Raw genomic sequence first — 13,877 nt, forward strand, 5'->3', positions numbered from 1 at the left:
AGGTAATCCTCCACGGTGTATGCCTTTGCCGCTGGGAGAGAGGTCACCTGAGTTCATGCTGTCACCATCAATGCTGTGTGTGAAAATTCTCATGCAGTGATACCATAAAGTGAGAGCACGTACTCTGGTGACCTCTTTAGTGATGCACTCCAGGAGCCATTAACTCCTGTCAGTGTATCGCGGGAGGCCTATAGAGCAGTCACGTCTCCCAATGTGATTGCTCAATAGGATAGATCATTATGGGACACTCATTATTAAATGGATTACATCGGAATAGGGAGTATTTGTGTTGGTTTATTATATTATCTTTTTTTGCTGGTGATCGAGGGCATCGCATGAATTAGTTGTATAGTAAAGATGGGAAAATGTGTTGTGTTTTATTTCATTAAAATACTTTATTCTGGCTGTGTCTTTATTTAACCCCTTAACAACTATAGGATTAGTAATGGATAGGTGTCTTAGGTGTCTTATAGGCCCTTCTCCATTACTAAGCCAGGCTTGATGTCACCTTACAATACAAAGGTGACATCAACCCCCAACTATTACCCCATGTGCCACCTCCACAGGACAGTGGAAAGGGAGAAGTTAAGTGCTCGAATTGGTGCATCTAGGAGATGCACCATTTTTGGGGTAGCTGAGAGCTGTTGTTTGTAGCCGGGGGCCAATATACATGGTCCCTTCCTAGGCTATTAATATCAGCCCGCAGCTGACTGCATGGCCTTTTTCTGGTATTAATTATAGGGGGACCCAACGTAATTTTTGGGGGAGCTCCCCTGTTTTAGTAGTGAGTAAAGGCTAATTATACAGCTGTGAGCTGATATTAATTGCCTGGGAAGCTCAATGGGTATTATCCCTTTCCCGGGCTATAATCATCATCTCCCAGTCACCGGATTTTCCTCTCTGGTTTGGAAAATTGCGCGGGAGCCCAAGCCATTTTTTTCCCTTTTTTTAAAATTAAACACATATTGCGTTTAATGCAGATTTTGTGTGTGTCTTTATTTATCTCTTTATGTACCATTTTATTATGTTCATTACTAAACATCAGCCTTGGTATTATCTATCTATCTATAGGTATACTGTATCTATCTATAGATATAGCTATCTATCTATAGATATTCACTTATATTTGTTTTGTGTACATTATATGTGAGCCCTCGCGGGCAGGGTCCTCTCTCCTCCTGTACCAGTTGTGACTTGTATTGTTAAAGATTATTGTACTTGTTTTATTATGCATACCCCTCCTCACATGTAAAGCGCCATGGAATAAATGGCGCTATAATAATAAATAATAATAATAATAATAACATGGTATGTGATGATATGGTATTCAGTTGAGTATGTAAAAGAAGAGGTTGGACAAAGAAATGACATCACAAATCTTTTTTTGGGGGGAAATAACAGATCTTTATTTAGCTTACAAAAACGCATACAAATCTGCATGAAAAAATGCATGAAAATCCGCATAAAAATGCACAGATTTTTAACGGCTTTTTCTGCCAAGAGATGCAGAATCTGCGCAGAAAATTCCACAGGCAAATCTGCAACTTATGCACATACCCTTAATGGTGTCTAATCCCTGCCTATAAGCAGCTAAAACTCTGTCCCTAGATCAGCAGCGCAGCATCTCTCTCTGCTCTGCCTATTTCCGCTGGTACACTGTGCCGAGCATGGCGTCATGGGTCTTATATAGACACGATAACACTATGCAGCCAGCTAATTACAGTAATGCCACAACCAAGATGGCTATGGCATTACAGTGACTGGCAGGCAATCGACGCATGTGCATTGGCTGTTTAACAAGTGGCAAACATGCGGGGCGGGGACTCGAGCTTGCTTGCGAGCAATCAAAATTACTCCAAAGAGTAACGAAAATCTTGAGCACACTGAAGTTCGAGAAAATAACGAACAGTGACGAGCACACTTGCTCATCACTAATGTTAATTATTTTCTAGGCTTTTTTTTTTAATTGAGATGGATATATATATATATATATATATATATATATATATATACATATATATATATATACAGTGGGGCAAAAAAGTATTTAGTCAGTCAGCAATAGTGCAAGTTCCACCACTTAAAAAGATGAGAGGCGTCTGTAATTTACATCATAGGTAGACCTCAACTATGGGAGACAAACTGAGAAAAACATCTAGAAAATCACATTGTCTGTTTTTTTAACATTTTATTTGCATATTATGGTGGAAAATAAGTATTTGGTCAGAAACAAAATTTCATCTCAATACTTTGTAATATATCCTTTGTTGGCAATGACAGAGGTCAAACGTTTTCTGTAAGTCTTCACAAGGTTGCCACACACTGTTGTTGGTATGTTGGCCCATTCCTCCATGCAGATCTCCTCTAGAGCAGTGATGTTTTTGGCTTTTCGCTTGGCAACACGGACTTTCAACTCCCTCCAAAGGTTTTCTATAGGGTTGAGATCTGGAGACTGGCTAGGCCACTCCAGGACCTTGAAATGCTTCTTACGAAGCCACTCCTTCGTTGCCCTGGCGGTGTGCTTTGGATCATTGTCATGTTGAAAGACCCAGCCACGTTTCATCTTCAATGCCCTTGCTGATGGAAGGAGGTTTGCACTCAAAATCTCACGATACATGGCCCCATTCATTCTTTCATGTACCCGAATCAGTCGTCCTGGCCCCTTTGCAGAGAAACAGCCCCAAAGCATGATGTTTCCACCACCATGCTTTACAGTAGGTATGGTGTTTGATGGATGCAACTCAGTATTCTTTTTCCTCCAAACACGACAAGTTGTGTTTCTACCAAACAGTTCCAGTTTGGTTTCATCAGACCATAGGACATTCTCCCAAAACTCCTCTGGATCATCCAAATGCTCTCTAGCAAACTTCAGACGGGCCCAGACATGTACTGGCTTAAGCAGTGGGACACGTCTGGCACTGCAGGATCTGAGTCCATGGTGGCATAGTGTGTTACTTATGGTAGGCCTTGTTACATTGGTCCCAGCTCTCTGCAGTTCATTCACTAGGTCCCCCCGCGTGGTTCTGGGATTTTTGCTCACCGTTCTTGTGATCATTCTGACCCCACGGGGTGGGATTTTGCATGGAGCCCCAGATCGAGGTAGATTATCAGTGGTCTTGTATGTCTTCCATTTTCTAATTATTTCTCCCACTGTTGATTTCTTCACTCCAAGCTGGTTGGCTATTGCAGATTCAGTCTTCCCAGCCTGGTGCAGGGCTACACTTTTGTTTCTGGTGTCCTTTGACAGCTCCTTGGTCTTCACCATAGTGGAGTTTGGAGTCAGACTGTTTGAGGGTGTGCACAGGTGTCTTTTTATACTGATAACAAGTTTAAACAGGTGCCATTACTACAGGTAATGAGTGGAGGAAAGAGGAGACTCTTAAAGAAGAAGTTACAGGTCTGTGAGAGCCTGAAATCTTGATTGCTTGTTTCTGACCAAATACTTATTTTCCACCATAATATGCAAATAAATTGTTAAAAAAAACAGACAATGTGATTTTCTGGATTTTTTTTTCTCAGTTTGTCTCCCGTAGTTGAGGTCTACCTATGATGTAAATTACAGACGCTTCTCATCTTTTTAAGTGGTGGAACTTGCACTATTGCTGACTGACTAAATACTTTTTTGCCCCACTGTATATATATATATATATATATATAGTAACATAGTAACATAGTTAGTAAGGCCGAAAAAAGACATTTGTCCATCCAGTTCAGCCTATATTCCATCATAATAAATCCCCAGATCTACGTCCTTCTACAGAACCTAATTGTATGATACAATATTGTTCTGCTCCAGGAAGACATCCAGGCCTCTCTTGAACCCCCCGACTGAGTTCGCCATCACCACCTCCTCAGGCAAGCAATTCCAGATTCTCACTGCCCTAACAGTAAAGAATCCTCTTCTATGTTGGTGGAAAAACCTTCTCTCCTCCAGACGCAAAGAATGCCCCCTTGTGCCCGTCACCTTCCTTGGTATAAACAGATCCTCAGCGAGATATTTGTATTGTCCCCTTATATACTTATACATGGTTATTAGATCGCCCCTCAGTCGTCTTTTTTCTAGACTAAATAATCCTAATTTCGCTAATCTATCTGGGTATTGTAGTTCTCCCATCCCCTTTATTAATTTTGTTGCCCTCCTTTGTACTCTCTCTAGTTCCATTATATCCTTCCTGAGCACCGGTGCCCAAAACTGGACACAGTACTCCATGTGCGGTCTAACTAGGGATTTGTACAGAGGCAGTATAATGCTCTCATCATGTGTATCCAGACCTCTTTTAATGCACCCCATGATCCTGTTTGCCTTGGCAGCTGCTGCCTGGCACTGGCTGCTCCAGGTAAGTTTATCATTAACTAGGATCCCCAAGTCCTTCTCACTGTCAGATTTACCCAGTGGTTTCCCATTCAGTGTGTAATGGTGATATTGATTCCCTCTTCCCATGTGTATAACCTTACATTTATCATTGTTAAACCTCATCTGCCATATATTTCTGCTAATGCCTAATGTTTTGTTGTGCCTGCCATTAAAGTTCTGCAATATTTTACAAATCTCTTTGAATCGTTTTTTAGGAGAAAAAAAAGTTTTGTGTGTATTAGACCTTTAAGGCCATATTAACATGTCCAGTATTTGGTTAGTATTTTACATCAGTATTTGTAAGTCAAAACCAGGAGTGTGAAAATCAGAGGAAAAGTATAATAGAAACACGTCACCACTTCTGTATTTCTCACCCACTCCTGGTTTTAGTTTACCAATACTGATGTAAAATGCTGAACATGTGAACATAGCCTTAGGCTACATTTCCAGGATGAATTTTTGGTGAGTATTTTACTCTGCATATTTTAGAAAAAATTCAAGTAATGATGTGAGCATTCAGCATGCCAGCCAGCAGAGGCAGTAAGCTGTGCATGCTAGCACAGCTCAATGCTACGTGGTGACTCGAGTAAGTTGTGCGGAGTTCATACCCAATGAACTTCGTTCACCTCACTGATGTCAGTGCGAGTGTGAGAACATTCCCATGGCGCTCGTGCTAATGTCAGTGAGGTGAATGGAGTTCATTGGGTATACATCATTGTATATATTTGGGGATGTAGTGGATATCACAATGTATGGACAACTATGATCACCATCATACAGTGTGGAGGCATACAGTTTTTTGATGACAACATGGTGGGCAGTATGAGGGCACAGTGTGAAAAGGGGCCCAGAATGGATAATGCTGGGGGGGGGGGGGGCAGTGTGGAGATATAATGAGTGTAAAGGAAAATTAGAGTGGGAACAGCCATGCTAAAAGTCGTGGTTCATAAGAATGGAAGGTGTAGCAGTGATAGCTGATAATAATAGACAATGTGGTGGGTGTAGCTGATTAACCCCTTTCTGCCAGCTGACATACTATTTCATCAGCTGGCAGTATCCCCTGCTTTGAGATGGGCTCTGGCGGCGAGCCCACCTCAAAGCCACGATGTGTCAGCTGCTTTTAACAGCTGATGTGCCCGCAATAGGCGCCAGTGGAATCGCGATCCACTCACGCCTATTAATTAGTTAAATGCCGCTGTTAAACGCTGACAGGGCAATATAAGAATAGCTTCCGGCCACCGGGCCGGAATTACACGCACTACTGACCCCCGTCAAATGATCGAGAGACATCGGTGCATTGCCATCACAGCCACAGGTCTCCTCGAGACCTCTATGGATGTTGATAATGGATTGCTATGAGCGCCACCCTGTGGTTGGCGCTCATAGCAATGCTGTAATTCAGCTACATAGAGGTGATATGTGCATCACCTCTATTTAGCAGAGGCGATCGAGTTATGGCACCTTCTACCCTAAACGGCGCTAAACGGCGTGGCGAGAAAAAAAATCAAAACGCCAGAATTTTTTTGCGACATTGCACTAAAATGCAATAACGGGTGATCAAAAGAACGTATCTACACAAAATTGGTATCATTAAAAATGTCAGCTCAGCGCGCAAAGAAATAAGCCCTCACCCAACCCGAGATCACGAAAAATTTTCTACAGGTAACAGAATTTTTTTTTTTAGCAAATTTTGGAATTTAGTTTAACCACTTAGATAAAAGAGAACCTATACATCTTTGGTGTCGATGAACTCGTAATGACCTGGAGAATCATATTGGCAGATCAGTTTTAGCATTTACTGAACCTAGCAAAAAAGCCAATAAAAAAACAAGTGTGGGATTGAACCTTTTTGCAATTTCTCCGCACTTGGAATTTTTTTCCCGTTTTCGAGTACATGACATGGTAAAACCAATAGTATTGTTTGGAAAAAATAAGCCCTCACATGGCCATATTGATGGAAAAATAAAAAGTTATGGCTCTGGAAAGAAGGGGAGCGAAAAACGAAAGCGAAAAAAGCTCATGAGGTTAAAGGATTAAGGCAGGCAATGTGGAGGTCATATACCATAGGAGGCTTATTTAGGGAATAGTATGGACAGATATTTTTATGCAGAGGGCATTTTAATAACGCTCTCATTTTTAAGTGCACAATGTCGGGATGTGCTGTAGAAGAGGGAATAAGAAGAGAAGAGAGAAGAGGTCATCCATAAAGTACCTGAATATAAATGTTTACTTGTTGATACTCACTACTTCTCATCATCAGTACTGTGGTTCCTGTATGGTCGGGTAATGACTGAAACTCACAGCATCTCTTTATACTTGTTAAGGACCTATTGGGAGTTTTAAGTTCATGAAATACAAATGTACATGGGCCTGACTTAGAAGGATTCCGATAGTCAGTTATTCTTCATGTGATATCATAGACCTAATGGAAAAGGGAATAATTAGGTGGGTATAAAGGCAAAATGATTAATTGTAAGTACACTGTGCTATATAATATGATGATTCCAATATATTAAGAGGCTATCAATTTTGATAGGAGGAGGAGAAGGAGTGCTTCTTTAAAAACAATCATACGTATCCTTATCTCTTTATTTATAATGGGGTCTGTATAGTTTCCATTGGGGTATCCACCACATGCTGCACACTTTAATTGAAACCAAACGGCTCCCATTATAGTTCTTATATTACCGTATTTTTTGCACCATAAGGCTGGAGCCACACTACCGTATTGCATCCGATGCGAGAGCAGTGGATGTGATATGCTAGTGACCCTCGGCTTCTGCTCTGCTGCGAGTGGGAGCCGAGTGTCATGTGTCTGTGCTTCGAGCCTCTCGCACAGGGAGGATCGGAGCACAGCTGTGGAGGAGGCGGAGAAACTAATTTCTCCATCTCCTCCATTGCCGGGGTCAGCGTATAACTCACATCACTCGGATGATATCTGAGTGATGTGCGTTGTCTCACTCGCACCCATAGGCTTATATAGGTGCGAGTGAGCCGAGACTCGGCCGAGTGTCGGTGACAATCGCAGCATGCTGCGATTTCACTCGCACACTAAAAAAATTTCCACGGCAATTCCGACGTGTGCACATAGCCGTAAAGTTTTTTCCACAACTGGATGTGTTTAAATAAAATGTCCTTATGCTGAGATAATCTTATAAATGTGCCACAGCCGTGTACTGTGTAATGGCCGTGCCAGATTGTACAGGAGCATGGTCTGATCATACCACAGCTCCTGGGCAGGGGAGAACACAAAAGAGAGGATACAGGCATGAGAGCAGAGATCACACCTGATTTATTATTTGAGGTAAATCATTGTTTAAAGACAGGCAGTGAAATGTTTTACTGCACGCAAAGAGTCATCTGTGATTACATGCTGTAATGTCTGTATCCTCTTTTGCATCCTCCCCTGCCCAGGAGCCGTGGTATGATCAGACCATGTTCCTGCAGACACAGTTATTAGGCCGGTTTCACACGTCAGTGGCTCCAGTTTGTCAGGTGACAGTTTCCTCACGTACCGGAGACACTGACTCACGTAGATACATTAAAATCAATGTGTCTCTGCACATGTCAGCGTGTTTTCACAGACCGTGTGTCCGTTTGAAAAACACGGAGACATGTCGGTGTTTGTGGGAGCGCACGTATCACACGGACCCATTAAAGTCAAAGGGTCCGTGTAAACACGTACCGCACACGGATGCTGTCCACGTGCTGTCCGTGTGCCGACTGGGTACCACACGCACCGTGCAGGAGACAGCGCTAGAGTTAAGCGCTGTCCCCTGCTTTGGGTGCTGAATCCAGAATTCATTCCTTCTTCCCAGCAGCGCTTGCTGGAGAGAAGGAATGAAAAATCAGGTGTTTTTTTTGTGTGTGTTTAAAATAAAGTTCCCAGTCAGCTCCCGCCTCCCTCCCCCTGTGCGCCCACCCAGAGGATTACCCCTCTTTGATTAATTGTTTTTGGTTTGGTGGTTATCAAAAATAACATAAGGATGACAGATGTTGCAGTCTTATTTGGGGTTTTAGCATTCAGCACCTGTTCATCTATCTTATTTCCTGCCTTTTCTTTCCAATATAGGATGGAATAGGGATATCAGGGACAGCCTAAAAGGTATTTTAAGAGATTTACTTATGTTAGCTGTTTTGGCTTAGATTTCTGGCTTCAGATCTGTTTTCTATTTTGACATGCACCCATTCACTAATATGGTTACGTGCAATTCGAATTTTGTATGGAATTGCAGCATGCTGCAAGTTTTTTTGTTCAGTCCAATCGCAATCGGAGCAGGAAAAAACTCAATTGTGAACACAAGCATAGGATTAAATTGGTACGAATGTAATCCGATGAGTAGTTGGGTTGCATTTGTCCAATTTAATTGGTAATGGGAGCGAGCTCTTACAGCTAGAATTGATGTGTTCCAAATGGAGTAAAAAGATATAGAAAAGGGGAAAAGGGAAAAGAAAACTTTGCTCACCAAAATAAACCTGAGACCATCCGTGCCGGGAGATCAGTGGCTGTCTACCACATGTGTGCAAATAGAAATAGAAGACTTCCTGAACAGGAAAGATGGCAGGTGTAAAATGATGGCAGGTGTAAATCAGGTCTGAATTTACCTACTAGCACATTAGACCTGTAGCAATATGTGTCTATATGTTAAGGATGCCTGGGAAAGAGAACATTCACATGCACTACCGTTGAAAAGTTTAGGGTCTCCAAGACAATTTTGTATTTTCCTTGAAAACACATACTTTATTAATCAAATGAGTTGCCAAATGAATTTAAAATCTAGTCCAGACATTGACAAGGTTCTAAAAATGATTTTTATTTGAAATAATAATATTCTCCTTCAAACTTTGCTTTCATCAAAGAATGCTCCCTTTGCAGCAATTACAGCATTTGCAGACGTTTGGCATTCTAGCAGTTAATTTGCTGAGGTAATCAGGAGAAATTTCCCCCCATGCTTCCAGAAGCCCCTCCCACAAGTTGGTTTGGCTTGATGGGCACTTTTTTCGTACCATACGGTCAAGCTTCTCCCACAATAGCTCAATGGGGTTGAGATCTGGTGACTGCGCTGGCCACTCCATTACAGATAGAATACCAGCTGCCTGCTTCTTCCCTAAATAGTTCTTACATCATTTGGAGGTGTGCTTTGGGTCATTGTCCTGTTGTAGGATGAAATTGGCTCCAATCAAGCGCTGTCCACAGGGTATGGCATGGCGGTGCAAAATGGAGTGATAGCCTTCCTTATTCAAAATCCCTTTTACCTTGTACAAATCTCCCACTTTACCAGCACCAAAGCAACCCCAGACCATTGCATTACCTCCACCATGCTTGACAAATGGCGTCAGGCTCTCTTCCAGCATCTTTTCAGTTGTTCTGCATCTCACAAAGGTTCTTCTGTGTGATCCAAACACCTCAAACTTGGATTTGTCTGTCCATAACACTTTTGTCCACTCTTCCTCTGTCCAATGTCTGTGGTCTTTTGCCCATATTAATCTTTTCCTTTTATTAGCCAGTCTCAGATATAGCTTTTTCTTTTACACTCTGCCCTGAAGGCCAGCATCCTGGAGTCGCCTCTTCACTGTAGACTTTGACACTGGCGTTTTGAGTGCACTATTTAAAGAAGCTGCCAGTTGAGGACCTGTGAGGAGTTAATTTCTCAGACTACAGATTCTAATGTACTTGTCTTGTTGCTCAGTTGTGCAGCGGGGCCACCCACTTCTCTTTCTACTCTGCTTAGAACCTGTTTGTGCTCTCCTCTGAAGGGAGTAGTACAAACCCTTGGTGGAAATCTTCAGTGTCTTGGCAATTTCTCGCATAGAATAGCCTTCATTTCTAAGAACAAGAATAGACTGTCAAGTTCTTTGTTTCTGGCCATTTTGAGAGTTTAGTGGAACCAACAAATGTTATGCTCCAGATTCTCAACTAGCTCAAAGGAAGTCGACACAGTCCAAAATTTGTAAGCAAAAACGTCTATCGTTTATAACTGCAAACACAACCTCAAACCTTATGCAGAGGCTTGATGATAAATTGCAATGAGATATTATGTAATAAAAGTTCAATTTTTATTTTAAACATTCAGAAATGTATAGCTAAAGCTCAGGAACATACAAAGAGTGCAGGAGCATTGGGACATGAATAATGGAATGTACAGGAAAAAATGCATACAAATATAAGGAAAAGCACTAAAAGTGCAAAAACAATATGAAAAAAATAATAATTTTGATACTTTCCAGATAAAGTGCATAGTGCATATTGCAAGTATTAAAATTTGTGCATAAGTTGTGCATGGGCTTTTAACCTAAATGTAATAAGTGCTATTAAACAAATAAAAAAATGAAGCTCATGTGAAGCTCGTAATATTAGAAAAAGTGCAGTACCTGAAAAGTGCTGAGTGCAAAAGTGTCCCTGCTATCTAACGCTCTCACCCCGACAGCGCCATTTCCCTTCGTGCTTCTTCCTTGGGGGCGTGTTCCATGGAAGAAGCATGAAGGGAAATGGCGCTGTCGGGGTGAGAGCGTTAGATAGCAGGGACACTTTTACACTCAGCACTTTTCAGGTACTGCACTTTTTCTAATATTACGAGCTTCACATGAGCTTCATTTTTTTATTTGTTTAATAGCACTTATTACATTTAGGTTAAAAGACCATGCACAACTTATGAACAAATTTTAATACTTGCAATATGCACTATGCAGTTTATCTGAAAAGTATCAAAATACATTTTTTTCATATTGTTTTTGCATTTTTAGTGCTTTTTCTTTATATTTGTATGTATTAGATGCAATTTTTCCTGTACATTCCATTATTCATGTCCCAATGCTCCTGCACTCTTTGTATGTTCCTGAGTTTGAACTATACATTTCTGAATGTTTAAAATAAAAATTGAACTTTTATTACATAATATCTCATTGTAATTTATCGTCGAGCCTCTGCATAAGGTTTGAGGTTGTGTTTTTAGTAGATCAAAGGAATGTCAGGTGTATAGGTTCTCTATTCAGCCAAACTGTTTTCAGCTGTGCTAGCATACTTGCACAAGGGTTTTCAAGGGTATTCTTACTATCCATTAGCCTTCTTACACAGTTAGCAAACACAAAGTCCCATAAGAACACTGGAGTGATGATTGATGGAAATGGGCCTCTATACACCTATGAAGATATTGTATTACAAACCAGACATTTGCAGATAAAATAGTAATTTACCACATTAACAATGTATATAGTGTATTTCAGAATAATTTAACGTTAGCTTCATCGGAAAAAACTGTGTAAACCTTAAATTACTGCCGGGCAAGTGCATGTCTGACCTTTGTTGTAATTCCTACTAATATTAATTAGCTAAAGGTGTAAATGTAACCTTATGTTGGCTATTTGCCTGCTTGGTGACATGTCACTTTTTCTATGCAGGTACATACATCTACACGCTGAATGGCACAGATCCTGAAGGCCACCCAGTCATATATGGTCTAACCTTTGAACCTGGATCAAAACGCTACTTTTCCATTGACTCTATCCGTGGAAATGTCACTGTGATTGAGGAACTAGACCGGGAGGTAAATTTCTGACATATATTGTATATATGACTGTGTCTTTTCAGTCGTAAAATTTCATAGGTTTTATCCACATTCAGTGTTACATAGAAGTAAAATATATTCCCTAAAGTTTTATTGTCATAAATTATTTTTGTAATTTACAGAAACAAGATGAGATTGAGGCAATTGTCAGCATTTCAGATGGAATAAACAAGGTAAGGGTAATGTATTAATAAGTCTAAGAATAAGTGGGGGATGAGCATCATGCAATTTGTACCAGTTTAAATGTATTTACATTTACATCACTGAGTTACTCACAAATTTAGCAGCTTTAGCCTGACAGATTCGCTATAATTTGCAAAAGACAGTGGTGTAACTTACAGCAAAAAACTACTTATAGCAGAAATCCTTCTGGATAGATATGAATGGGAAGTGCTACTTAATAAAAGCCAGAAAAATCATTCACAAGTACAATCTTAACCTCCTTTATTCTAAGCTACTAAAATGGTATTTTTATTGCATTATGCATTAAAAAAAACTATTGTCTCGACTTGTTTGTATTCTCGTTAGTGACTGATACAAATGTCAGCTTGTTTATTAACACAAGTATACATGAAATGTACCCACTTGGATACTGTGGAATAAACCTAAAATGGATCTTTCAAAAGACTTCACAACACAAACGGCATAGATTACTTAATAGATATCGCTAACCTGCGTAGGCTGGTGTAATTACTTGGAAAATTTAAGTCAGAATAGCTGCATTATCTTGATTTTAATGGCTGTGAACATCTGACAAAATATAAATTATTTATATATTGTATTTGTTATGTTGAGTTAAACATGTTGCAATAAATTTCAATCTTTAATCATCCGCTTTCACCCTGGTATGCATAATGCAACTTGCTTCTACTTTCATACTTAAAGCGAACCTGTCATCAGTAAACTATAGGCATTGTCATGTTGGCGTTATTACACTGAGCAAAATGATTCCTCGGGTGATGAAATCCATCTTGTGGTTCTTGTGTAATCGGTGTTAGAAGTTTTCAGTTAATGCTCCAGGCCGGCACTGTAGGCAGAGTCTTATCTTTCTGCTTAAGCCAGATAAAACAAGGAAAGACCTGCCCACAGGCCTCCCCGAAGAACAAACATGTTCCTCATCATAGAGACAGAGAGACTGTTTGTGCTTCGGGGTGGCTTGTGGGCAGGTGTTTCCTTGACTTCTCTGGCTTAGAGCAGGAAGATAAGATCTGCCTACCATCCTGCCTTGGAGCATGGGCATTTCATTAGCTGAAAACTTGTAACAATGATTACACAACAACCACAAGATGGAATTCTTCACCCAAGGTATCATTTTAATCAGTATAACAATGCCAACATGACAATGCCTGTAGTTTACTTAGCAAAATCCTGATGACAGATTCGCTTTAACAAATTTTGAAGAGTCTGTCTCATTAATAAATACAGGCCTCCTTCAGATTTCTCTCCCTCTTTTCCCTGCAGATTCTGTAAAAGTTCTCATATCTTTCTATCCCTACACAGATGGTGTTTGTGTACAGGGCCACATTTACCACTGACATGCACTAAACCGTAAGAGCCCAATGTATCAAGATCAGTGTTTTTCACACTGCTCTTGATGAGGAGATGAGCTAGAGTCATACGACCTGGATTAATGAAGAAGTTTACCTATCTTCATGAATCAGGAGAATTGGACATATGGCCTTAGCGTACACCTCTGTGTTGGCAGTGCCATAAATCCGACTCCATTCCCTGCTTGAGTATCATGTCCAGCCCAAGTGAAAATGGCACGAGAATGCCAAGTCACATCTTCTTTTAAGCGTAGCCTCGTTGTGTCAAAATTATGCAATTTTCCAAGTGTTTTTACACCAGAAAAGTGAACAAAAAGATTTGATGTATTGGACCCTATGTCTGTTTATACTCATGGTTGCCTCTACTTCTTCTAGTGCTGCCACCTCTTTCCAGCTGTTCCCTATTAGTAT

The 13,877-nt window shown here is 40.6% G+C and overlaps 1 protein-coding gene across 2 annotated transcripts in view; it reads left to right on the plus strand.

Annotated features, from left to right (window-relative positions):
• The window catches only part of CDHR1 (cadherin related family member 1), a 298,449-nt gene that overhangs the window by 21,497 nt on the left and 263,075 nt on the right, over positions 1-13,877 (plus strand). For both annotated transcript variants that reach the window (XM_069753136.1, XM_069753137.1), the window contains exons 3-4: positions 11,753-11,898; positions 12,042-12,092. In XM_069753136.1, coding sequence (XP_069609237.1) covers positions 11,753-11,898; positions 12,042-12,092 — 197 coding nt within the window. The remainder of the gene's footprint in view (positions 1-11,752; positions 11,899-12,041; positions 12,093-13,877) is intronic.

This window comes from Ranitomeya imitator, chromosome 2, assembly GCF_032444005.1.
Source record: "Ranitomeya imitator isolate aRanImi1 chromosome 2, aRanImi1.pri, whole genome shotgun sequence".
In the NCBI taxonomy this organism is placed as follows: Eukaryota; Metazoa; Chordata; class Amphibia; order Anura; family Dendrobatidae; genus Ranitomeya; species Ranitomeya imitator.